The 27998-nt window shown below is 36.4% G+C and overlaps 1 protein-coding gene across 1 annotated transcript; it reads left to right on the forward strand.

Moving 5' to 3' along the window:
• On the forward strand, positions 1-26892 carry bcat1 (branched chain amino-acid transaminase 1, cytosolic). The gene is made up of 11 exons (XM_066705353.1): positions 1-268; positions 4582-4650; positions 9138-9338; positions 10563-10673; positions 11796-11915; positions 12011-12174; positions 14416-14558; positions 15581-15666; positions 21772-21912; positions 22243-22317; positions 23836-26892. The coding sequence occupies exons 1-11, from the start codon at positions 218-220 to the stop codon at positions 23872-23874; spliced, it is 1200 nt and encodes a 399-aa protein (XP_066561450.1). The 5' UTR covers positions 1-217; the 3' UTR covers positions 23875-26892.
• The last annotated feature ends 1106 nt before the right edge of the window (positions 26893-27998 follow it).

The raw sequence follows: 27998 nt of genomic DNA on the forward strand, positions 1-27998 counted from the left end.
GTGAGCGCCCCTTAAGCCCCAGTTCTGGGGGTTGCGTCTCAGTCACTCTCTGGATGCGCCCAACGGAGATCTCAAATATAACTGGTTTATTTGAGACAACAATCCGGGACAGTAGTTTATTTCTTAACATAGTAATGATATGCAATGTAGTTGATAATGTTTAATCTGTAATCGCTTTAATCCTCAGTGACAGCAGCGCTGGTTTTCCATATTCATCATGGCGAGTGTCGAAGCGGCTCCTTCTGCAGCTCCCACTGCATCACGCCAGGTAATCCTGACTGTCCATCTCAATGTACCGGCACATCACAGGACAGCCGTGTGTCCGGTCGGGGGGTGTATTGAAATCTTGGCACAGGTCAAATGATAATGCAGTAGTCAGTCCATAAATCTTGGGGGGTCATGTGTGCGCAGGGGGATTAAAACGTTTTAATCTGTTTTATGAGCTAGCTGTCCGCCAAGACAGAGTGTGTGCTTAAAGGCAATTTATAATATTTCGTGCTAACCGTTAATTTATGGTTTCCCTCCTCCCCTTTTTTGTGCAAAGGGACATTCATGATTCTAAAAAGGAAAAAACAAAACAAACCATGACCTACATTTGTAGTGTAGGCTACACCAAGATATATAACATGCCCTCTTATTTATTATTGTTATATTTTTATGTGTACATGCGTAGAAGCAAGGGAATGTGTACACCATTTTTAATATGAATAAATATGTGTATATTATCGCTACATGTTTTATGATAACAGGCCGGCATACGTATTGTACATGTATATAGTTGTTGACAGCGTGTGATTATGCAACGCAGCTGTGTCGCACTGCTATATTGCAAAAATAGATCTGATGGCTTGCCTCAGGTTCGCTGTGTCCATATTGACTGAAGCGTGCAATTCACACACCAGAGTCTTTTTGAAATTTACAATAATTATGCGGTTAAACAAATAAAACAGTGTCTTACACACACACACACACACACACACACACACACAGTGTTGCTCCAGTGCAAGATTGTGTCAAATTTTATTTATCCTAATACAATTACCCAGACTATATTTTAATTAAGAAAACAAATGTAACTTTTAAGTCTAAATTTATATATACACACACACTCACTCACACACACACACACACACACACACACACACACACACATATATATAGACACACACACTACCGTTCAAATGTTTGGGGTCACTTTTCTTGTTTTCCATGAAAACATACATGAGTTTGAATAGGAAATATAGCAAAATCAATAGGAAATATAGTCATTGACAAGTTTAGAAATAATGATTTTTAATTGACATAATAATCGTGTCCTTCAAACTTTGCTTGCGTCAAAGAATCCTCCATTTGCAGTATTTACAGCCTTGCAGAGCTTTGGCATTTTGGTTGTCAATTTGTTGAGGTAATCTGAAGAGATTTCACCCCATGCTTCCTGAAGCACCTCCCACAAGTTGGATAGGCTTGATGGGCACTTCTTATATACCATACGGTCAAGCTGCTCCCACAACAGCTCAACAGGGTTGAGATCCGGTGACTGTGTTGGCCACTCCATTATAGACAGAATACCAGCTGACTGCTTCTTCCCTAAATAGTTCTTGCATATGCACATGTTCTGTGAAGGGAGTAGTACACAGCGTTGTACGAGATCTTCAGTTTCTTAACAATTTCTCGCATGGAATAGCCTTCATTTATCAGAACAAGAATAGACTGAAGAGTTTCACAAGAAAGTTCTTTGTTTCTGGCCATTTTGAGCTGATGCTCCAGATACTCAACTAGTCTAAAGAAGGCCAGTTTTACTGCTTATTTAATCAGCACAACAGTTTTTAGCTGTGCTAACATAATTGCAAAAGGGTTTTCTAATGATCAATTAGTGTTTTAAAATAAACTTGGATTAGCAAACACAACATGCCATTGGAACACAGGACTGATGGTTGCTGATAATGGGCCTCTGTACGCCTATGTAGATATTCCATTACAAATCAGCTGTTTCCAGCTACAATAGTCATTTACAACATTAACAATGTCTACACTGTATTTCTGATCAATTTGATGTTATTTTAATGGAGAAAAAAATGCTTTTCTTATGAAAACAAGGACATTTCTAAGTGACCCCAAACTTTTGAACAGTAGTGTATATATATATATATATATATACACACATATATATATATATATATATATATATATATATATATATATATATATATATATATATATATATACACACACAGTGAGGGAAAAAAGTATTTGATCCCCTGCTGATTTTGTACGTTTGCCCACTGACAAAGAAATGATCAGTCTATAATTTTAATGGTAGGTGTATTTTAACAGTGAGAGACAGAATAACAACAAACAAATCCAGAAAAACGCATTTAAAAAAAGTTATACATTGATTTGCATGTTAATGAGGGAAATAAGTATTTGACCCCTTCGACTTAGTACTTGGTGGCAAAACCCTTGTTGGCAATCACAGAGGTCAGATGTTTCTTGTAGTTGGCCACCAGGTTTGCACACATCTCAGGAGGGATTTTGTCCCACTCCTCTTTGCAGATCCTCTCCAAGTCATTAAGGTTTCGAGGCTGACGTTTGGCAACTCGAACCCTCAGCTCCCTCCACAGATTTTCTATGGGATTAAGGTCTGGAGACTGGCTAGGCCACTCCAGGACCTTAATGTGCTTCTTCTTGAGCCACTCCTTTGTTGCCTTGGCTGTGTGTTTTGGGTCATTGTCATGCTGGAATACCCATTCACGACCCATTTTCAATGCCCTGGCTGAGGGAAGGAGGTTCTCACCCAAGATTTGACGGTACATGGCCCCGTCCATCATCCCTTTGATGCGGTGCAGTTGTCCTGTCCCCTTAGCAGAAAAACACCCCCAAAGCATAATGTTTCCACCTCCATGTTTGACGGTGGGGATGGTGTTCTTGGGGTCATTCCTCCTCCTCCAAACACGGCGAGTTGAGTTGATGCCAAAGAGCTTGATTTTGGTCTCATCTGACCACAACACTTTCACCCAGTTCTCCTCTGAATCATTCAGATGTTCATTGGCAAAATTCAGACGGGCCTGTACATGTGCTTTCTTGAGCAGGGGGACCTTGCGGGCGCTGCAGGATTTCAGTCCTTCACGGCGTAGTGTGTTACCAATTGTTTTCTTGGTGACTATGGTCCCAGCTGCCTTGAGATCATTAACAAGATCCTCCCGTGTAGTTCTGGGCTGATTCCTCACCGTTCTCATGATCATTGAAACTCCACAAGGTGAGATATTGCATGGAGCCCCAGACCAAGGGAGACTGACAGTTATTTTGTGTTTCTTCCATTTGCAAATAATTGCACCAACTGTTGTCACCTTCTCACCAAGCTGCTTGGCGATGGTCTTGTAGCCCATTCCAGCCTTGTGTAGGTCTACAATCTTGTCCCTGACATCCTTGGACAGCTCTTTGGTCTTGGCCATGGTGGAGAGTTTGGAATCTGATTGATTGATTGATTGCTTCTGTGGACAGGTGTCTTTTATACAGGCAACGAGCTGAGATTATGAGCACTCCCTTTAAGACACCTGTATAAAAGACACCTGGGAGCCAGAAATCTTGCTGATTGATAGGGGATCAAATACTTATTTCCCTTGCAAATCAATTTATAACTTTTTTGAAATGCGTTTTTCTGGATTTTTTTGTTGTTATTCTGTCTCTCACTGTTAAAATACACCTACCATTAAAATTATAGACTGATCATTTCTTTGTCATTGGGCAAACGTACAAAATCAGCAGGGGATCAAATACTTTTTTCCCTCACTGTATATAATTTAGACTATCTGATATGTTAAATTTCTTGCTACATTTGTACGCAACTTTAATATTTTACAGTGCATTTGAGAAATTCAGACCAAATGTTGCTCTGAAGGGGGTAAAACAAGTTTTCTAAAGATCTCTTTGTTAATCTTTATCTTTGGGAAAAGAATATTGGTCACTGATTCAAGAACTCGCCTCTGTTAATGTAACACGTTTGTGTTATATTAACGTTGCAACACGCCAGAGACTAGAACAGTGAGAATCCTTCACTTCCCTTCCAGGCACTCCAGCAAATAATGAGAACCCGAGTCCCTAAGTTCAGTTCGTTCATTAATTTTTTATCAAAGAAATACACACTCCATAAAGTATTATCACCCCTCATTAGGTGTTTCCAGTATCAATTACACAGTATTTGCAGTTTCAATCCAAGTAAGAAAAAAAAATAAACATAAAAAATGAAAGTTAACTAAACTAGTTAACTAAAATGAACTCAACATCAGTTTTCATTGTTTCTTTTCATTTTACTACAGAACAGTGTTGTAAGATTAATATATAATAATAATAATAATATTATTATTATTATTATTATTATTATTATTATTAATAATAATAATAATAATAATAATATCATCATCATAAAACATGACATACAAGCAAATCACTTAATGTTGTCAAACTGAAGATGATCTAATGAGCTACATATGGTAATCACTACCCTTTAGAAGTGTGAGTGTTGAACCATGCCTTTATTCTTCAGATATTTTAATATTGCATCTGATGTACCACTCTTTCTAGGGTTCCGGCAAAAACTGTTCCAGTAATGGCTCAACAGGATGTAAGCAGAACTCTCCCCCCAGTTTTAAGGTATCACTATTTGTCATTCATGGTCTAACTGCACAGCATTTACAGGAAGTTATGAGCTCAAAAAAGTCTATCATGAAAACCAACATCTGCTTCCCTGTCGACTGCTGCATGTTGTCAGAGCTCAATTAAAAAACAAGCCTCACAAAATATGTGTTCACTAATTATCCTGGGTTTATTTTAGGTGAAGCTTATGAAGATAATATTAGAAGACACTCAACATAATGGCTGTGGCATCCACACTGTCAAATGAATTTAGCCTGAGATTTTGTGTAGTAGCAGGAAGGCATACGGGCCTGTGTCCTGTATTGCCATTGTTATTATCTTAGGATATGTTAAAAATATGTATACGCACCAATTCAGGTAGAAAACGCAGGTTATACTCCCAAATCTTCCTCAAAGCCCATTATTCTCATTGAGGTGTATAGCATTTTGGTCTTATTGTTCTTAATATTATGATGATAAGGACAATTGCAATTATTATTAGTAGTAAAGGCAATTGCAGCAAGGGTAGCTGTAGTATTATATAAATACTGCATGAATCTAATCTGAAGTACATGGGTCTCCACTTCATGGTTGGAGCTCTAAAAAACAATTAATTATCTTGGAGTCCCAGGTGATTCAAAAGTCCTGAGCATTATGGATTTTTAAAATATTTTTTTACTGAACTGTTCATATTTCAAAAACGGTCTTAAGACCGCAGCAGTTAAAAGACCGCAGTCACTTCTTCAGACATTTCATTTTGCTGACATCAAAGTCTAAATCTACAAAAGTGTTGATCTCAATTGGGTAATGGTTTCCGGTTTTGTCTACAGAGCAAAGATGTACTTGCCTTTGATCTGAGATGTGGTTGTTGCATTTTGGTAATGCACAGGTGTGGCGGGTTGGTGTGAAATCAAAATCTTCCTGTAAAGTCATCCAAAAAACATCCAGATGGCACAGAGGGAGTTGTTTAACAACCTGTCCCTGATTGATGTATCAGAACATTAAACACTGCAATGAAAGTCAATAAAATCCAAAAGGGTTTAACCGCCAAAGCACATGGTTTGCTTTTTTGAGGATGGAGGCTCATTGAATTCATGCTGATTGTAATCCATCAGTGACCCCTATTCAACTACAACAGAAAGTATATTTGTGAAGATCACGTGCATAGTGTGTGTACTGCATCTAACTCCTGCAGCTGACAGCAGATTTGAAAAGGTTTCCTTCAGGGGAATCCACTTTCCCTGATCACCATAAGCCTGTGTCAATCAGGATTGGAAGCTTGCTGTTGCATGTATTTCTTGTCCAGGACTGTGGGGGTAAGATTAAGAAACTGTAGTGCACAAAAAGCTGATGATTTATGAGTAAATAAGCATTAATTATTATGTATTTTTTCCAGCGATGTGCATACTATTCTTGTACACCTTCACTCATTCATGTAATTTTCTATTTACTAATAACTGCACTAGAAGACCCATGTTATACACATACAGTTGTCTTCAGGGAAAGAGGGGGTTGGGGGTTGGAGGACATGGTTACCCCCTCGGGAAGAATACTTTAAATCTAGTCAAAATGCCAGTGATGTCTGAGCTGCATTCACATTGTAGTTCAACATGACAAACTCCACTGAAATATGTAAAGTATGCCAGAAACATCTGCCAACACCTTATGAATGTTTTATTTATTAAGTTATTTAAGTATTTATTTATTGCTTTCATTTTTAAAAGCTTTTTTCCTCTCTAATAAGGTGCCAAATGTTCAGTCTGACAAACAGTTTGTAAGTCACTTGGCACACACTGCATGAATCTCCGTCAACCCGACGAGCTCCTAACCTTCACGCAAATATGAGCGGGATAGCGGACTGCCTTGTGATAGTAGTGTTAATTGAAATCAATTACTGTGGCTGCCCATGTCACAAAGGACTAAGTCCCAAGGCACAATTGGATGTAAAGTATTTATATCCTATGCAACAGGGTTTAGCAGCTGTCCAATCAGAGATCCCCATCCACATGGTGAAGATGGAAGGTATCTTTGATCTTGATGCTGAAACATCAGTTTACCACTGTGTATGTCTGCATAATAGCAATCCTGCTGCCGTCGACTCTAGAAACAGAACCATCAAAGATGTTCCCACAGAGCCTTTATGATTGTTTTGTGATGCAGTTAAGCAGTGGTTTAAATGATATGTGGAACCATACTTTATTCCCAGGTTAGTGTGAGTGACAATGCCTGAGTGGGAGCCTTCTGTCCAGTTCCCGTAAAAATTGACAGGTCTGGCATATCCAACTTTTTCGTAAACCTCAATAAGCATTCTGATTTACATATTGCTAAAGTTTGGCTTCCTTCTGTGAGAACTTGCTGGTTTTGTCACATTCATAATTTTAATCCAATGATTTAATTTTGTCTGTCCTCAGTTTTGTCTGTCCCCCGGGTGTCTCCTGCTTTTTGCCCCTACAGGCACTGTCAATTAGTCCATTAATTTATTTATTTTCTTAGTTAGGCTTATTTAAGATTTTCACATACTATTGTTAACAGCTGATAACTATGTTGAAAGAAATATGTTGATTTCTGATATTAGATCCACACATCAGAGTACACCACAGCCCTCCAGGATGAGAGTTTGACCCCTGTTTCTCTAGTTGGGCTCTGTCAACATGATATGGAAACAAGGCAACCCATTTCAAATGAAATGTTTATATTGGACTTAATTGTGGCCAACTCAATTATTTGCCATTGTGTATTTCAAACTTAAAAGTCTGAAGTAACTGCATCTACATAGTCTTATGGAATAAGACTGGCTTATTTCATTCTTATTGACGATTTGGACTTATGCCTGCTTGGTGGAACCCAGCTTTGGGGACAGCTGCTCAAAGTATATGGTCAAGCCAATGAAACTGGCCGTATTCCCAGAGCAACTGTGAGCTCAGCAGATACAGACAGTGTGTTTCAAGAGAAGTGCCCAAAACGCACAGAATCCAGCCTCCTGTGCCATATATAGTGAGGAAGTCCTAGCGACTAAACAGACTGAAGACATTTATTTGCAGTGTATTTTCACACATGCATTTACAAAGTGAAAAAACACTTACAGATTCTGAAAATAGCTATAGTAAAAAAAACAGTGACATTTTAGATATTTGTGAGGAGAGTTCTAAAAAGGTAGATTTCAAGGTGTCATAAATACATTTATTAAATTTCTTAAATAACAAAACTGTTCAAGTGATCAATAATAACTGGATGGACTTGTGTCCTTAAATATCTTAATCTGAAAAGTTCCCATCTTGCCATCCTCCTACTTATGACTTTGAAAATGTTTCAGCATCCCGAGTGTTGCCTTTTTGTTGACTGTGCTCTAAGCACTTGTTTTCACTGTGCACTGAACAGCGCTGGGGTGACACCTGCAGCAGAAAGTCTGCCTGAGCCACAGTGATGAGTGTCTGTCTTGAGATGTGACAGGCAGCATGCTTTAATATTATGCAAAATGCTCTTGCTAAAGGTAAAATTCTTTATTTGAACAGACGTGTTTAATAATTTCGCCTGGGTAGAAACGCTGAGCAAATCTTAAGCCTGAGTCATTATTTGATGTGGCTGCTGCCGCCGAGTCAGAGTGCATTAGTGTCAATTAGTTCCGGCTGAAGAAGCCGAGTTGAAGAATAGGATGCATTAATACTGTACAAACAGCTGAAGTGTATAGAAATTGGCACTGCGCTGTATAAGATGAAGCATCTCAGTACAGACAGAGCAAGAGTTGGTGTTTGCACAGGCATTAAGGACCATTAACAGGCCACAGTCAATGAGCTGAGCTGCAAAAGACCGAACTAAAGAGATATGTCGCCGACTCCGAGCACAATAACTCCTCATTTTCTGACATAAAGTATTTCCTATTGAGCTGTAGTTAATAACATGAAAATAAATGGAGCTTTTATACTTAACATCTCAGTCTAGGCAGCTTTCTCTCTCCATTTTTATTTTTTATTGTTTGCAAGCAGATAACCGTGATTTTACTGTCTACAAAAAAGGTATCTGTGTACAAAAGTGTGAACTCAGATTTTTGGCTTATCTCCATTTTGTTTTTGCAAAATGGCAGTATAGTTTGTCTGTCATTACTTTTACGTAGGAACTTGGTTCATCCTACTGTATTATTGTTTCTGTAACATATTTACAACTTATCTTCTCACTAGAAAAGCTGAAAATCCCCATAAATGATCTTAATCTGAAAAACTGCAAAATGTAATGTGTTGAATTCATACTTCTAATCTTAATCTTGATTTATCAGACTCTTAGTTGCAAATAAATCCAGTACTGTAGTTTCACCCACATCATTTCTTGGGGAACCCAGATTATCTACTTCAACTTCTTGGCTGGGCACTTTCTTATCCTAGACCTCACACGTGCCTTCATGTGAAGATAGTTTTAAACATAGTGCAACATTTTGTCCTTGTATTGTACTTCTAAAAATGGTGGGCTCATGTCAAGCAAATTGAACAACTGATATTTTTCTCTCCTCCAAGGCAGTGGATACTGTCATTGAACTGGCACCAACTCTTATGGAGAAGCCCATTCCATCCAGTCTAGTTTTTGGGACAGTCTTTACTGACCACATGCTCACCATCGAATGGACATGCAGGGAAGGATGGCATAAGCCTTGCATTGGGCCCTTTAAAAACCTGTCTCTTCACCCAGCATCTTCTACCCTGCATTATGCCGTGGAAGTGAGTATAGACCAGTCAGTCAGTGGGCTTCAAAAGCAAAGCAGTCTTTCGGTCCCTTTAGCTGCATTTGAGCATTTCAATGAGTCACTGTGTTACAAAAAAGTGATCATGCATACTTTACAATAGCTAAGTCAAAGCCCCCAGCCCACCTCTGAGAGCCAAACTTCCACCCACAATTTACAAAGCTAGTACGTGGTGGTGGGTTTGTGCAACAAATGTACTCGGTTTATAATGTTCGACAGGTGAATAGGTCAGAGTTTTGATTTAATCTTCATATATACCAATTGTGAGTGTGTTCTGACAATTTTTCTGCCCATAAACATATTTGACACACATCCCTCCAATATTAAGATCTGTGGACTTGCTGGTCTGCAATTTAAAATGAGAACCTACAGCTTAGCATCACATGGTAAATCAGTAAATTAATCAAAACAGGATTTCTTTCATTTAAAAATATGTTCACAAATACTAAAAATATATAAAATGTTCCAAGAAATCGTGTAAGTGTTTTGATTTTGAGCTTTTTCTTGAATTGGTTTTTAGTTCATTATCAGGGAAAGCATTACGAGCGAGGGCATTATTACAAGTTCTTTGTTCTCCTTCTCTTTTAGTTCTATAAGGCTGCAAGGCATACATAGAGAAGCAGAAGCACGCCTTGCAGATTAATCCATCATTTGACATTCATTTTTAAATATCTTTAACTCCTTTTTGCCAGATTTTAATGAAGCAACCTAAGATTAGTCAAACAGTTAAAATGTGCAGATTTTTTATTATTATGATAATTGTATTATTTCACTTACACTACTTCTGATCTTCACAAATGGATCATGCAGGCCAGAGCAGAAATTATACATTTCAGATCCACACTGATGTCTCTCAAGTGTAGTTTTAGTTACTTGCATATTAACTAACCATTTTACATTACTCTTCAAAAACACCCTGAGGAGTTGACATTAGTGGGGCTGTTCATATTTTGTTATAAGGTGACTGTAAGACCTTTAATTATCAGTTGAATGTTGTGCAAGGTGCACAGTGACACCATGGCTGCAGAGAAGTGCTCTTGTGATAGGTGTACCTAACCCAACCCCAAGGCCTGTTCTGTGTTACTACTTTGGAACATTTTAAACACAATATCTTTACACCTTAAAATCACTAATGAAAATTGTGTCTGTCCTCGATAAGCCTGTTCTTCTTTTATGTGTGGTTCTTTTTTCCACTGTTCAGTTGTTTGAAGGCTTGAAGGCCTACCGGGGAACTGATGGCCAAATTCGACTCTTCCGGCCCATGCTGAATATGGAGAGGATGCTGAGGTCAGCTTGCCGAGCATCTCTACCTGTAAGCAAGAAGGATTACTATTAAACAACATATTGTTCAAGTGCAGAGGAATTTAACTCGATTCTCCTACAGCTTCGGTAACAGTGACAAAGACACATGTGCAGAAATCTTGTCATCTTTCTCTGTTGTCTCATGCAGATATTAACAAGTATTTTATGATGGGCTACCCAAACCAACCATCATCGAAACTAATGAAAGTAGTGCGTGTTTGTCTTGGAATTTAAAAGTTAAATTTACGTGGTATAGCTTCATGAAGTGTCATGCATTCCTGTTTGAAGCCAAATTCTTTTGTTTTTGTGCTTCTTCCCTAAATGGAGTCACTCTGTCTGCCAAGCTAGGTGATAAAACCCTCAAGCTAATCCTTTTGTTTTCATTAAATACCAGCTAATATCAACAAGGTAAGAGCATGTCCTGGACACAAAGCAGACCAAGACACTTCATCTCAGCATGTGATTTGCCAGTGACAATTTATAAATCATCTGACATACAGATCAGCCATCAACCATTGGCTGGATACCCAACCAATCAACGATGGTGGGCTGTCCTCTGACTAGAAACACCTATGAGGAACATCCACATCACCTAAAATCATAGCCCACAAATTTAAACTGTCCAATTGCCTTGGACAATCGGAGTGTGATGAAAAGCGCTGGCATGCTCATCCTCCATGTTCTTTAATCTGTACCTCCAAGAAAGGTCCCAACGAAGTCAATCCACTTCGGAAGCTGCTAGAATCATCCTAATCCAAAAAATAAGATGAGTCAGCAGCTAGCCTCGACTTATAGCGAACATACTTGTTATTTGTGCAAATTCCATTTAAACAAATAACTTTTATTGCCATGCATTCTTTAAACTGAGTTTCCTCTGATGGAAGGACACCTAACAGTTTGAAACCTTCCAACTCTGTCACCATCCCTGGTAGACTCAGAAGACCTACAGATGTTTCCCAGAAGAAAAACCTTAGTTGTTACTTTGATAAAATCTGTTATTTTGTATTTCTTTGAACTTGCACCAGTTTTCATTTATTCTAATACATTTGGGCTCTACTGATTAAGGAACACCCTATTTGTTTATTGCCACTTCATGGCCATCAACACTACATCACTTTGTGTTCTCCATCAGAACTTCGATAAGAAGGAGCTGCTGGATTGCATTAGGAAGCTGGTGGAGATTGAGCAGGAGTGGGTCCCTTATTCTGACACTGCTAGTCTATACATTCGGCCCACTTTTATTGGAACTGAGGTAAGGAAGTCGGAACCAGATATATGGACCTACATTTGAATATCAGCTGTTATTTAAGATCAATCAATTATTTTGATATCTTTTTTGTTCTTTAGCCTTCCCTGGGAGTGAAGAAGCCATCACAGGCTCTCCTGTATGTGATTCTCAGTCCGGTGGGCTCTTACTTCTCTACCGGCAGTTTCAACCCTGTGTCCCTGTGGGCAGATACAAAATACATCCGAGCCTGGAAAGGAGGGACTGGAGATTGCAAATTGGGAGGGTAAGAACCTGTCTGAAATTACACGATGAAAGTGATTCTGACAGATTAGACTATATGAAGGATATTCCATGACAAACTTAAAAAAACATATTGAAATAAGGACATTAATTAATTAATTAATTAATTAATACATGCTTTTCCTATTAATTAATGTATTTATTTGGTAACACTTAATAAATAAGATGACACAAAAGGGTCATCATTCCAAATGAATCCCACAGGACTCACTCATGAATGCTTCATGAACTTCCACTAAGTTCTAATGTTGATCACATGTAGAAGCCCTAACCCCAAACCTAGGCTGGGATTAAATCAAAACATTGACCCACCCTCTAATAGAAAACTAAAGAACTGTACTCAGTTGCGGCTTCATTTTTAGTATGATACCACTTTCTTCTAATCATAAATGTAACCGCTATGATGAACAGGTTTGTAGTTTTCTATTAGCGAGTGGGTCAAAGTTTTGATTTAATCCGGACCCTAGTCTGTAACCCTTAATGAACCCTACACCCTACTGTGTTGTTTTAAATAAATCGTATTAATTTTGTGAAATTGAATATCTTCCATATGATTAAGACTCTAATACTTTTTCACAGCTGTCTGCAGTATGTTCTGGTTTTCAGTCCTGGCCCTTAAGATTAGAAAACTTATTTTCATACCCTACTTCTTCTTAATACCTGAAGTTTACAAACCGGGTTGTGTGCCTTTTTCTGAAGTGTTTTACTTTGTGAGTGCTTGTGACCTTAAATACTTTTAATGCTATTTACCACATTCCTTTTCAGATGGCTTGTGTGGAATTAGTAGCCTGTGTGAATGATGCAGAAGTATTCATTTGACTTGTTTTACTGATTTTCATTAGGCATACACAAGCAGTGCTATAAAATGATCAATTTAAGTTTGGCCGTCTGGAGCAGGTGGAGTTTTGGCCATAAGCAATGCACAGGAGACTTCCTCGTTCAGTTTATGCACAAATGAGAACAGAATGGCATTGACAGTTTGAAACAGAGCTGTGAAAACTATAGACATGTAGTAAATGGAATGCTGTAATGAGTTTTGGAACTGTCTATATGTTCTAAATTGCACTCAGCTCTCCTTTTCGATGCCTGTTATATATTTCTTAATTTTAAATGATCATCTTAAACTCTACAGAGTTCACTGGAAATGAAACAATTCATATACGTGTCAGTTCTTAACCAATTTCATTTCCTGAAATTATATTTGCTTAATGAATTAAACATTTTACTGCTCAAATGATCATGGTGTAGATTTCTTGTAGTTCAGGGGGACATTTTAAATCCAGAGGGGGTAACATAATTAGTGGGGGGCTATTACTTTCTGGGTTCACAATATATGATAGTAAGGTGTCTTGAAATAACAGTAAATAAAACCTCTGATGAAGATAAGAAAAGAGTATTAAAAAAATTATTAAGATTTTTAATTACTTGACACAATTTTGACGTGATAAAAAAACTCGTAGGAACATAGGTGCAATTATTTTTTTCCTTCCAGTCTGAAGTAGGTTCATTAAGATTCACCACAAATTTGATGGAAATGTATGTTTTTTAATATTTTCAAAATCTCTGAAATTAACCCCCACAGTGAATAGCTTCATTATGACAGTGCCATTTCATAGTTTTAATTTCCTTGAGCTACTTGAGGTGACACTCACATTTTCATGGTCTTCCAGGGAGCTGCACTGATGTGAGATCAACTGCTAGTATTATTATTTACAATACTGTATGCATATCTGTTGTAATGTTTGGAACATAGAACTGTATGATCATTAAGCCGAGGAACAAGCTATGGCAATATGCTTCTGGGATCCCTATTAATGAGAAACTAATTCAATTCAATAAATTTTTAACTAGCTTAAATTATTAAAAGCTTTTCACTTTATCATATGATTTGCATTAGATCATTCCGGGCTGCCTCAGTTTTCTTAAAAATTCATTGAAGGCAGCAAGGAGTCCTGTACTTTTTGCATCATCTTTCAATTAGGAATTTAATTAATCAAAGTTTGGTGTCTAGGGATAAAACTGTGCATAGTTTTGAAAAGCTCTGCTGGAGCCCAGAAATTTATATTTATGATGGGTAGGACAGTCATAAATAGGCTGTCTCGTTATCGCTCGTTGTGTAGTATCTTCATAACTTGTGAATGTTACTCTGTGCTAGGCTGATTATTTATTAGTTCAGATATATTGTTTTAAGTAAAATGTTTTATCGTATTTCCGTGTTGTTAAGAAACTACGGCGCATCAATATATGCCCAGGATGAAGCCATGAAAGCAGGGTGTCAGCAAGTCCTTTGGCTCTATGGAGAAAACCACCAGATCACTGAAGTTGGGACCATGAACCTGTTCCTTTACTGGACAAATGAGAATGGAGGTAAATGTAAAAATGGTGTATGCCCACCAAAAGCCATGAAATGTTTTCTTCCATGTATGATCATTCAGTTGTTCACACCAGAACAATCTGTGCTCATACACTGATTACATTGGGCCATGAGGAATGTATAGGTTGTTTTTGAGAACACAATACATTTGTAGAAATGAAAGCAAAATACAGTATGGCAAATACATTATATGTAATGGAAAAGGGACAAATTGAACATAGCTCCTCATGCAAGTTTTATTTACTAATTTAAATACTCATTAAACAATTCAGTTTATTTATTTATTGTTTACAATATTAGCATGCTTCCTGACCCAAGTCTGAAGCACACCTGACATTTCAGAATTCAAAGAGAGCTTTCTAAAGCATTTAACATCCTGCAGGGCGTATTAATAAAACAAGAAAAAAGTTCTGGAGAATTTGATGAAGTGGTCCAGACTGTATGATATCTTCAGCTCCTGACCAGTGATGGATTTACACAGGAGATTTGGTAACAAGAAATTATGCAAATGTTTAATTGTGTATGAGCATGTTTAATATTAATTGAAAGGAGAAGGCATTTATTAAAAAAAAGTTTGGATTCCGTGTCTCACAAAATATCTAATGGAGAGAATGGGCATCCGCCAAAACCAAATGCCACACAGCTGAATGCCATGCATATGTAGCTCAAAACCACAACAATTACATCATGGAAAGCTACGTTTTCCATTACAGTGTAGTCATCAAAATGCATTGCAATGCTTATTTAATAAACATATTAGGATCAACTGTGGTTTTGCTATCTTTGTCTAAATTCTGTGTACTATTTGGCTTAATTCTCATTTGGTGAAGATCTTTGTAACTGTTTAACTATCATTTGACCGTTTACAGTTTTGCTAACAGCTTACTAATGTGCAAACTGTAAAAGCTTTAGAAATATCAAATATTTGTTGTTTTCTCTCCTTGCTGTTTATTATTGACCTTTCTTCAATTCTAAAGCAGTTTTGTTTGTCATTTTCTTTACTTTATTTTTGTAGAGGAAGAGCTGGCAACACCACCATTGGATGGGGTTATTTTACCTGGAGTTACTCGGCAGAGTATTATCGAACTTTCTAAGAAATGGGTAAGAGTTCATTGAGCGTTTCCTGTCTCATCCAGTGTTGATGGTATCAGGTTGAAAAAGTAGGGTGTTAAAAATAACTGCATCATCCTAATTTGGAGAAACATCCTAATTTTCACGTGAGAGGTAGTGTTCCAACCTAATGAGGTACTCACACTTATCTCAATTAATACCCTTGTAATAATGAAGGATTGATATGGATATGGTGACTCAACCTATAGTCCTCAAAGGGATAAGTGTCTAATGAGTGGAGCTCATTTTGAGATTTAATGCACCGACTGCAAGACGCTCTTTAAAATGGGCAATATGTTTTGCGAACCTCAATTCTTTAGGTATGAGTTTCCTTTCTTAGTAGGGTTTTGGCAAGATTTTCAGGCGGGTCTGTAATTTTAAGAAGGGGGGGTTCAATGCTGTGCTGATGCTGATGATGAGATGTCTGGAGTGGACGTAGGGTGAATGGTTGATGAACTGGCTCTACAACTTGACCCCACCAATACAACAGTCCCTGCCAGTCGCGCATACAACTCAGAGATTGTTAAACACCCATCCTTTGTTGGGGGAGAGCTGCAGTAACGTGAAAGAATGCAAGTTACGTCCGCCTCGTCCTTCAAGAACAAAGCTTTTTCAGTGAGCGGCACTCTATAGCAGGATACCAAAGGTTTACAGCAGGGGTGGGGAATGTCTGGCCTCCAGGCCGTATACGGCCCCTCAGGCTGTTTGCTCCGGCCCTAGAGTATATTTGAAAAAAAATATTTCTGTGACATACACTTAACACTAGAAGCGTCGAGTTCATGTAATAAACATCTCTACTGCGTTTTAACTACATAAACATGAAAATAAATAAGTTTTAAACACATTTACCTAGAATAGCCAAAATCTGGTTATTTTCACTAGTCATTAAAATACATAATAACACAAATATAACGCATAATCCTGCCTGCCCTTTACAATACAGTCAGTCTGGTGCTCAAGTGGCGATCTCTACCTGTCTGCAGTTTTTCATGTGCTTGAAAAACACAGGCATTGTACAGCATTGCAGGTGTTTTCTTACAACTGTAGTCAGATTGAGTGGATACAGTGATTACCCGCAAATAAACATGGATTGGAAACGGATATTGAAGAGAGCTCGGTTTGGAAATGCCGTGTATATGAACATGACTGATTCAGGGGCATCAGTGATACTGGGAATGACAGATCATTCGTGGGTTTGTGCCAGTGCTGTGAAAACATTGCCAGTGAAACGCCAGGTACAAATGGCACTGAGTGCTTTTACTCCACTGATCACTAAGTGATTGCTACTGCACAGTACAGAGTGCAATAGCGCAGGCACATTGCACACAAAATAATGATTCATGGACATTATCAGTGGAGGAGCATTTATTGAGATGCTATATATTCATGGAGTAAAAGTGTTCACCTGGAGAGGCTGTCAAAATGCAGTGTGAGGTACGAGCTCATGCAGGGAAAGTGCAGAAACGTGTCCTGTGTGGACTGTCCCGAAGCTGTCAGGTATGCAGGCTAGATATATAGTAAATAGTTTATTGAAATACACTGATTTTATTCACTGTAACTGTGTATGTTGAAAACAAAGTTTACACAGTGTTGAAAATGTTTACTTTAGTGTACAATTATGTTTTGATAAATGCAGTATAAAGGCAGGTATTTTTGAACTATATAATATTGCTTTTGAGCATTATTCCAATATTTATGTTTACACTTGTTTCATTATCTTATTGTATGCCGTTTTTGAGCTTTTTGCTTATTATGGGCTATATACTTATTTATGTTTTGATTGCAGTGTGTGCGTTTAGAAAAAAGTGATTTGTTCTTGCATTAGGATGTAAGTTTCATCTGTATTAATGTTTTGATGTAGGTGTATTAATTAAGGTTGTGGCCCGTGAATACATTTGTGAACACTCGAATGGCCCTTGATAGGAAAAAGGTTCCCCACCCCTGGTTTACAGACTTAAGCCATGCATTACCTGGCTGATCGTTATCCTACATTTACTGGGGGAATCATTTATGCTAGACATGAGGGACTGTCAGACTGTAAAATGTAGTTATATCCCATTTCTTCCAGGCTGTAATATATTCAATTGTCCTAAATATCAGAATAAGGATAAAGAGACCTTTTTTAAAACTGCATCTCAGGGTGGAGTCTTTTTTAATTTTCCATTTAAATATTTAAGTTATCAAAAATTCGGTATTCAGAATTATGGGGATTCACACTTCCAGAGATTTAAATGGAAAGATAGATGCTGTTATTGAATCCTTATTAGTTTTTTTTTTTTTTTACCAGTAGATGGTATATATACAGTGGGAGCCTAGGACAATGTATAACTTAAAGTTCACTGAAAGCCATTACAATTGCAGTTTACTTGTAAATGTTTCATATTTGATTTTTTTAAAGGTGATCAATCAGAAAATGTATAATATAAAAAATATTATAAAATTATATTATAACATAATATTAAAACCATTGAGCTGCCTTTGTTAGGATTTGCTTATAATTAAGTGCCCAGGAAATATTAGCTATTGGGTCCTCCCTGATTCCTATGTTATCCAGACTGACACACACTCAAATTTGATTACCTCCTCTTAAAGATGTGATGTGATACAAGTTTAAAAACATTTTTACTAAATAAAAAATGTTGTGCAAGGAACTGATTCCTGGATCAGGGCAGGTGGTGGTATTGGTTACCGCATGTGCAGTGGCTGTTGAGAGAAGGGGTCTGTTCCCAGCATTAGTGACAGGAAGAGTGAAGCCTTCTGAAGCACTGAGCCATTTGCTTCATAGAAGTTTTCACTGAGCCAACTTGCTTGTAGTGCTTCATGCTCCATAGTTCCATCTCTTGGTAGTTCCATGTCATTACATATGTTTTGAGTTACAATGATGTTTCCTGTGATGAGTAAAAATGTTCTGTAATATACTAAATAGACATGGTAAAAAGCAAGCTTTTAACTGCACATTTTTTGAGTTTCAATTTTGGGAATTTGGAATGCAAACATGTTTGTGATATTAATTGTACTGATTATAATTTGAGCGATCTAAAATGGTAAATTGCTTGTTGTCTGTTGTAAATTGTAAAATGTAAAATGTATCAGTATTTCAATGTAAAGTTTTCTACATTTTAAAGAAATCCTATACAATTCCCTGTTCCCAGGCATAGGCATAGCCTTTCTTTTATATAGTCTTCAGTGATTATTATTATTATTTTCTTTTTTTGTGATTCTAAATATATTTATTAAAGCCCTGCTATATATAGGCCACGTATGCAATTATCCAACTTAAAATCTATAAAATATCAAACTGGAAATTAACCAGATTTACAATTGAAAACACGGTCATGCTGGCAAGGTATAGGTTTGAGTCTTGTAACTGGTAACTCCAGTGGATACCTTTTTATATGTAAGTTTAGAATAAATAACATATTCATACAAAGTTGAATCTCTGCTCACATGTATGTATTTCAAAATATAGTATTATTTTACCTACCACTGTTTACTCTCTGACTAGAGGTGGAAAGACTACTGAAAAACCCTACTCAAGTAGAAGTACTGTTGCTTTAATGAAATGTTACTCAAGTAGAAGTGAAAGTACGGGTATAAAAAACTTCTCAAGTAAAAGTAAAAAGTAGCTCTCTCCAAGCAAATACTAACACTATATATATACAGTACTGTGTAAACGTTTCAGGTAGTTCTGTAAATGCTGTAAAGTAAGAATGCTTTCAAAAATAGACATGTCAATAGATTATATTGATCAATTAACTAAATGCAAAGTGAGTGAACAGAAGAAAAATCTAAATCAAATCCATATTTGGTGTGACCACACTTTGCCTTCAAAACAGCATCAATTCTTCTAGGTACACTTGCACAAAGTCAGGGATGCCAACAAAGCATTAGATTCACATCTTACTAATAGGTTTTCATATTTGAATCATGCACCTAGGACACCATCTGCAAATTTGTCAGTAGATCTCCAGGGCCCAGTTGTTCAAAAATTTAATCTGGATCAGATTTGGAAATCCCATGTTTTGCTATCCAGGATCAGGTAATCCATCTTACTTTTGTGCCGGTTGGATTGGATCACCCTGATCCAAATACAAACTTTTCAAGATTACCAAATCTGGATTACCAGTGTACTAAATGGGACTACATATCACAATGTAGGCTACTAGCTATGTAAAGAAAAACAGGTAGAATAGCCAGCGTGGGGTCACTTTAAGTGTTTTTATTTGAAGAGACAGAAAACAGAAAACAATACAAACATCCCCTTCAATTTTCAATTTCTTTTAAACAGACCCCTCATCTGACCCACAACAAATAAATAAAAACAAACAAATATACATTATTCACAAATACATTGTGGATATTTTGAACATGTGTTTTAAATCATAAAATGGCCAAATATCCAATAGTTAACAAAGTAAAGAAAGCTCAGAGTTCTTGCCTGTATTGTTTTGCACAACATCGCTACCAGGCACAATGTCCGTCTCTGTGATGACGTTTATGATGCACCTGAGCCTGTTGAAGACCCAGACCCACCTCCGGGGTCCTCTCAGAATGAGGGACTGACTGGACGTGCAGTAAAGGATGCAATTGTTTGAAACTACTTTTGACTGGTTCATCTCTGGTGATTGTGTCATTATAATTAATATACAGTGATGAATGACAGTTAAAATTAAATATATTATTTTTATTTGATATTGACAGCTGTTTTGGAGGATTATTTTATGAGGAATAAATATTTTATTTTTTTACTTTACTGTACTGAAAGGCAGTCTAATGTCTAATGGTAGGTAGTCTAATGTCTACCTTTTCTACTTTATCACTGTAACAGTCAAACAAATCAAGTGCAAAATATAAATAAAAGTATATATACTACATGATATAAATGTTGTATTATTTGACAGATTTTAAAGTTTTATTACATTTTGTTCCTGAAATCCACCCTGAATCCACCCTTCTGCTGGGATCAGGATAATCCTGATTTTTTGGATCAAACGTATCCCAATCCTACTAAAAAGAACAACACATACTGAAAGTTGGATCCAGATCAAAACCAAGGCTGGGATTAAAACAAAAGTTTAACCCACCCGCTAATAGAAAACTAGAGAACTGTACTTAGTTACGGCTTCATTTTTAGAAAGATGCCACTTTCTTCTTATCATAAATATAACCGCTATAATGTACAGGTTTGTAGTTCGCTATTAGCGGGTGGGTCAAACTTTTGATTTAATCCGGAACCAAGACTGGATTACGTGATCTAATCTGATTTCAGAATCCTTTTTTTCTTTTGAGCAACCCATTTTCAAGATTTGATCCAATCCGATCAGATTACTTCTGAACAACTGAGCCCAGGAGTGCTTCAGATGGATTTAATCTGTGGAAATACTGGCACACATATATAAATATAATCCATATTTTAAAATGTGTTTTGCTGTGTGTTTGGCAAAATCCTTGCTGTTGAAATTATATAAAATTAGACCTTCATGGAGATAATAAAATAATTCAGCACCATGGACAGTGGTTGAAAGGTAAAGCAGTACAATACAATACAGTACTGCATCTACCAGTAGTCACTTTATTCTACTACATCGACCTGAAGAATACAGCTTGTGTTGCTACTCTAACTATTGTTCATTTGAATCACAACCTCAAATGGACTGGTGAAGTTGTGAAGGAGGCAAGAAAATGTGTTAAACACAGTAATGACTTTCTCTGCAGTAGGTTCCTGGATTTTCCTGTTTTTCTCTGCTTCAGTGTAATCAATGATTATACTATATATTTTTTGACCCTGTGACCCTGTACTGGATGAAGTGGTTATTGAAAATGGAGGGATGGATATATCATTTGCAATTGTTTTTGTCTGAGCATATCTCACTTCATTTTAAGTCAGCCACAGAGAAAGATGTCTGTGTTACTCAAGGCTTCTTTTGTGATCTAGGACTGAAGTGTAAATCTTTAAATTTTTTAAATTTTTATTGGAACAACATCCTTTTATAAAAATATCCCAGCTGTTTTAAAAACCGAGACCTTTTGCTATTGAACAGTATAACCCCCTTTTGGTCACTGTTCTCTTTTTTGTCTCCCCTCTCTCCTTTTCAGGGTGAATTTAAAGTATCGGAGCGTTACCTAACTATGGAGGATCTGTCCACTGCCTTGAATGAAGAACGGGTGAAAGAGATGTTTGGGTCGGGAACAGCTTGTATTGTGGTTCCAGTGGGCCGCATCCTATACAAAGAAGAAGTAAGATAAAGCTTCCTTACCTTTCTGTAAAAAACAACAACTTTGTACTGCATCAGTCATCTCCTTTTCGACAGTTCTTTAGACAAAAACAAACACATTCATCAAAATAAAACACACAACAGAACTAAATATATTTATTGATATCCTGCCACCTAATTTGCCATGTTTGGGAAACAGATGGTCACATGATCATATTGCAGAGAGAGGTGGCATTTCACCTTTTACTGTGTTTCTTTTAGAGTTTAATTATGCATTCTTTTGTTTCAGACACATATGATAACATTCACCATAAAGATGTAAATCTGTTTGATTTTTTAAATATTTTCCTAGAATTTGCACATCCCCACTATGGAAAATGGACCAAAGTTAACCACAAGAATACTGAAACAGCTCACCGATATTCAAGTAAGTCGAGTCTTATTTGTTTTTCCCCCACCCCCCATTTCTTTTGAGGGCAACATTATTTGTTTTCCTAAAAAAATGAAAATATGGAAATGCCCTTTTCTGAAAGTACTAGATGTATTTTCAGGAGACTGCTATCTATACCTTAGGATATTATTGTTTAAGGTTGTCACTATAATGTAGATTTCACAGAAGCAGTTTCAGCACAGATCAAAGCCTACCTGAGACCTATTGCCCCCCACCATCTTTATCTAGACCAGGTCTAAGAAATGAAGTTACTCAACTTTCCTTCAGCAGGTAAAGAAGGGGTTAAACTGTGTCATAACTCTAGCTTTACAAATTAGATTAAAATAACTGTGAAGACATATGTGCTTGAGGATCTAAATGGAGCACTGTAGTGCACATCCTCTTGAAGACATCAGTTATGAGTCTGATATCTGTGCTTGTGCTTTCATGCTTTCATGATGAATGAATGTGAGGGGTAGATATGCCAAACAACATAGGACAAACAAAGAAGCCTAGTAATTATCATATCTTTTCTTCTAAATCACTCTGTTGTTGGGCTGTGGATTTATTGATGCAATCTTTAAGCCTCATGCTCTGGATTTTTACCTCCTCATCAGGCTGATTTTGAAAGGTTAATGTTGTATTAATAGTTGCCATGGGATATCGGAGACGAGATAACAGCAAACATTGCTCTTGAAAGCTGATATTAAGCACTAGATGTAATTACAAAAAGTAATTATTGTTTCAGCTTTTGTGAACTTCAAAGCAAAGATGTTTCAAATGAAGGCACAGAGAACAAAGGGACATGAAAGGCTAATGAACAATAAAATTAGTAAATCACAGAAAAGAGTGGGATAATGTTAAATCTGTTGACATTTAATTTATGACGGAAACCAAATTTCATCCCTTCCAAAGACAAAGCGTTCTGCAAATAAGTTCAGCATCTTGGTGAAGGCACACGATGAAGGATTGTTTTCCAAATGTTGCTTTTTGTTTTGCTTGTGATGCTTTCATGTTAATTGGAATTGGATTTTTTTTTTTGCAGACCATTTATTTAGTTTCTTGTTCATTATGCCGAACTAATTTACAACATCCAACATAAATAAGTTAATTTGTGCTTTCTGCTAGGCATCATGGTATTCCTTCAAGTGTGGATTATATGGTTTGGATTTCTGGATCCCTTCTTTGTCTTTGAGTTTTTGCTGTCAGAGAAATCTATTAATTTCCAGACAATCACTTATATTTTTTCTTTGGCACAAACTGTAATCAGTTTCATCAACTTCTTTATCCACGATGACAAATCATGGACTAGTATTGGAATAGTATTGAAAGTCTCACAGAGGAACGTCTGCCTTGGGAGACCAATAACTTTGTGTGTTTGAACAGAGTTCAGTCATGAAACCAGAATTTGAAGAAGGACTGTGCTTTTTCCTCTCAACGAAATTGACGCTGACTGAAACCCATAATTTTGTTACTCACAGCATGTGTATAAATTAACCTTCTCTTTTGTTCTAGTATGGCAGAGTACAGAGTGACTGGGCATACCTGGTGTAATGAAGATGAAAGAGGGTTTCTTCAGACCTTGTGACACAGTATGTGTACACAATTATTCAGAGCACAATTGTAAACACTGGCAATCAACACTGATTTAATGTAGATCCTTAGTGTGAACACAATAAGTTATTACCTCAATGTGATGGTAGCTGCATTTTGTGTGTGCAATAATTGTACCCTGAAGGTCATGTGCAATTCCTCAAAATGAAACAGTTCATGAAACGGCTTATTAAAAATGGATTAACATTATATTACCAGTGAAGCATGGGGAAACCAAATAAACAATGAAAAAAAACAAGAAAGAAAGACAATTAATAACAGAATGAAATTGGCACATGGAAATAGTATGTGTTTTTTTTCCTTCACAAAACTGCAAAACTACATGAAATCCATATAAGATTAAAATCCCTTTTCTAATTATTATTACAGGACACCTTACATCTTAATGATCCATCACTAATTTGTTGCCAAGCCTTTGCTTCTCTTCAGCCATATCTGTCATTATTCTCTGAATGGCACAAGAAAAATGTAAAGTATCAGTTCAATTAACTGATCAGTTCAATTCACATAGTCTGGTAGTCATATAGTCATAGTCCATTTGACTGTGAACCTGAGCACCAATAGATGAACTTGAGATGGTTGCATATGGCCTTTTAATCTTGTCAATGAAATGTCGTAGTTAGCAATAAAGTTCAGTGTAGCTCTGGACGTGTTTCTGCAGAATGCTTCTCTGTGGTTTTGTGTCTGTATAGATACTCTCAGTAAAGTACTGTCATTGTGTTATGCAGATAAGTTCAATATTAAAATACATATTTAAAGGGATGTTTAAACTGACAGGGTCCAGGGAAATAATTTATGAATACAGCCTCTATCAGACACAACCTTTATTTCCACTTCAGACACTGTTGAAGAATCAGTACTGCCTCACATTTAGAGTCAATTAGTGTAACCATGAATATTGAAATATTGATGAAAGCACTTTTTACTGGACTCATCTGAAACAGAAGCACAAAGTCTAGACTGAAGCACAGTTTGTTACTCTTGTTAAAGGTTGTATCTGTTGAAAGTGTAGTTTAATAATAAAACACAAAACACATGGAAGCAATTGCCAAATTGCCAGTTTCCTAATGCATCTTCCTGAAGATATGTCTACAGTATGCTGAAAATAATAATACAAATAATAATAGTAGTAATAATAATAATATATAATAAATCTACAACTTCTGTACGATTGCATATCTAGACTAAATGTATTTGAATACCTTTGCGCTTTGATAGTAATTCTTAGTCTGGAGAAAGATGCACCAAACTTCAAATTGATAACAAGAATAGTTTCTGCTGAAATGTTTTCAGAATTTCATACATGAATGCACATTTCATTAGAATAATAGCTGTAGGATAACAGGTATCATATGTAGACAACCAGAGCCTAGAGACAGCTGTATTTTCTTTGTGGTTTTAAAATGTGCACTTTTTTTTTGTTTACCAAAGGACCTTGATAAAACCATAGACTTTTATGATGACTACCATGTAATTGAATTACCAAGAGTTCAATATAATTAGAACAAGTATAAGAAATGGACAATAGAATTGAGATGTTAAACATATGAAATTCTATGATGTGGTCTTCATAAAAGACATGTACGTGCATTTGTGTGTGTTAAATTACTGGTGTGAAATATTTGATGTGTGTATTATTTCCTCTTATTTTAATCCAGTCTGTTATGCAAGTTTACCCTGGTACATTTACAATAGGAAAAGTTTTAAAGTGGTCTCCTATGGGTTCAACATAACTTTTATCTGCTTTACTACACTGTAACCTGGGAATGCAATTATATACCACGATAAATATTTCTAAGGCATGTTTATTATAGCAAACCATGATTTATTCATACAATTATTTTAACCAAATTAAAAGTGAAAACTTCCAATGGTAAATTTCACAGGGTATTCTTGCACAAGGGCTAGGTCATATGTTTTATCCTACTGTTAGGAATCAAAGCAGGAAAAAGCAACAGGCATAGTACTGTATTTGTTATAGTTTTATTAGCTTCAGATTAAACATTCCACTGATGGTAATAAACCCACCTTTGTTTGGTCTCAGGTAATAACTGGAGGGAAAAGGTCCTATTTCCTACTGTATTTGCTTCATTCAACCTTTAAGTTTTCAAGTTTTACATTTGAATGCCTCCTATGTATGATATATAATTTGCAGGGAACATTATATAAGCAAATGCATGGAAAAAAGGCACACACATGCAGGCATAACTTTATTATGAGCAAATAAAGGTTAGATAAGTTAACTCAAACGGTAACACTTGCAATTAGGAACTCAATGTTTGTTACTTTTATTGACCACAAACCGCCTACTGTAATCAGATTATCCGATTGTTTGCAATTTAGTTGAATTATAGAAAGACTTCTGCATTTTTGAGTATGAACAGTGGCACAGACTGATGTGAATGGTTTGCGCGGGTGTTGTGGCAAGAATACAAACCGTTCAATTGTCATCTTTACATCAGCGAGAAGCACTTAATGAAATCACAGGCAGTCTCTGATCCACATGAAGGCTATTTAACTATAACATCGTTTCATGATATACTAAATTCACTTTGGTGGAGGCCTCTTTACAAAGAACACTTCTAACTTGATTTATATACTTCTACTTCAGCACAAACACTATATTCGTTTTTTGATTTTTTTTAACTTGCTGGCAGCAGAATCAAATGTTTCTAAGGATACAATATGCAAATATATTAAAGATTCTTAAAAATGATAAATTATGACAATTATTCTAAATATTTAATAGAAATAACATTTAGGTCTATATTGGTTGCCAGTGAAAGCCCTGCTGCCTTGATCTGCGTTTGTCATGTTGTTTCTAAGCACAAATAATGGGCGATGTATGCTGTAGAGATTTATATTTCTATAGTTTATATTTTGTGTGATCTGTTGAACACAGTAAAATGATATGTTCCTAGTATGTTAATCCCATTAATAAAATATATATTAGACCCATATGTGTCTTTGTACATTCTTCTCAATATGTATTTTGTTGTGTAGTTTATTAAAGGGAAACACTTCTGATTCCTAAAATGATGGTTTAAGTATTTTTAATATGTACTGTTGCTATAGTGCATAAGTGAGATGTATAGCACTTTTTCAGGTGGATTCTGTCAAATAAACAACATTTCAAATTGACCAAATAATAGTGGATGTCAGGATGGTATTGTGTTTCAGGGTTTCAAGATGTGTTGTGTCATAATGTCCTGGATAGTGGAAACACAGTGGACAAAATACAAAGTACCGCATTTGTCTTCCCTAAGGCAACTCGAGCCATATTATCAAGTTAGACATGGTCTTACTCCTTGCTAGTAATTATAGTTTCTGTAGACAACATGAAGGCTAATGCACAGTAATGTATGTTATATTATAGTGTGTGATTTTTGGAATTGAATCTGTTTGGTCTTTGGTATAACAGGGGTCAATTAATAATAAATGCTGTCCCAAGATTTCAGCCTGAGGTGACGTCTCAAAAAAAAAGATAATTGATAAGTACTTATTACTTTATTGCTGATCAAGTTTTATCCAAACTGAAGGTACCCAAACAAGGCACACAACCTACCAAAACAACCGAGGTACAAATTATTTTGTTTACCTGTTACACAAAATGTCTGCATTATAATAATAACCGAAACAAAATCTGCTAAGTGAACATGGCGTATATGAGTACACTTATGTCAAATTAACCTGAAAACAATGTGAAGCAGAAAAGCAATAGTATACTGTAAACATTTATGTAGACCCAGATTGGCACCTAAGGAGCTCTCTCTAATACTGTTGTGAAAACAAAGACTGCTTTTTATTTGAGAAGGAAAAAAACAGCTATTCAGCTTTATTTTTAAAGTTTAAGTTTTAGTCTGAATAGGTATATAAAATCAGATTTATCCACAACTTGGTGTATTTTACGTTGCACTACATGACATTTACATGCACTAAAATGAAAATAGTGCCTTACTCCATGTACAGCCAAGAGAGAGCTGAAATATAAAAAGGGTGGCTATAACGTACAAAACAATCTCAGAAGCATCAACTTATTTTTATGTTTTTGTTGTTTTTATTTT

The sequence above is a fragment of the Amia ocellicauda genome, chromosome 5, assembly GCF_036373705.1.
Source record: "Amia ocellicauda isolate fAmiCal2 chromosome 5, fAmiCal2.hap1, whole genome shotgun sequence".
Classification (NCBI taxonomy): Eukaryota; Metazoa; Chordata; class Actinopteri; order Amiiformes; family Amiidae; genus Amia; species Amia ocellicauda.

Coding starts and splice junctions, on each gene's coding strand:
- bcat1 (XM_066705353.1), top strand. CDS start 218: ATGGCGAGTGTCGAAGCGGCTCCTTCTGCAGCTCCCACTGCATCACGC. Junction 269..4,581: donor CTCCCACTGCATCACGCCAG/GTAATCCTGACT, acceptor CACTCTTTCTAG/GGTTCCGGCAAAAACTGTTC. Junction 9,339..10,562: donor CCCTGCATTATGCCGTGGAA/GTGAGTATAGAC, acceptor TCCACTGTTCAG/TTGTTTGAAGGCTTGAAGGC.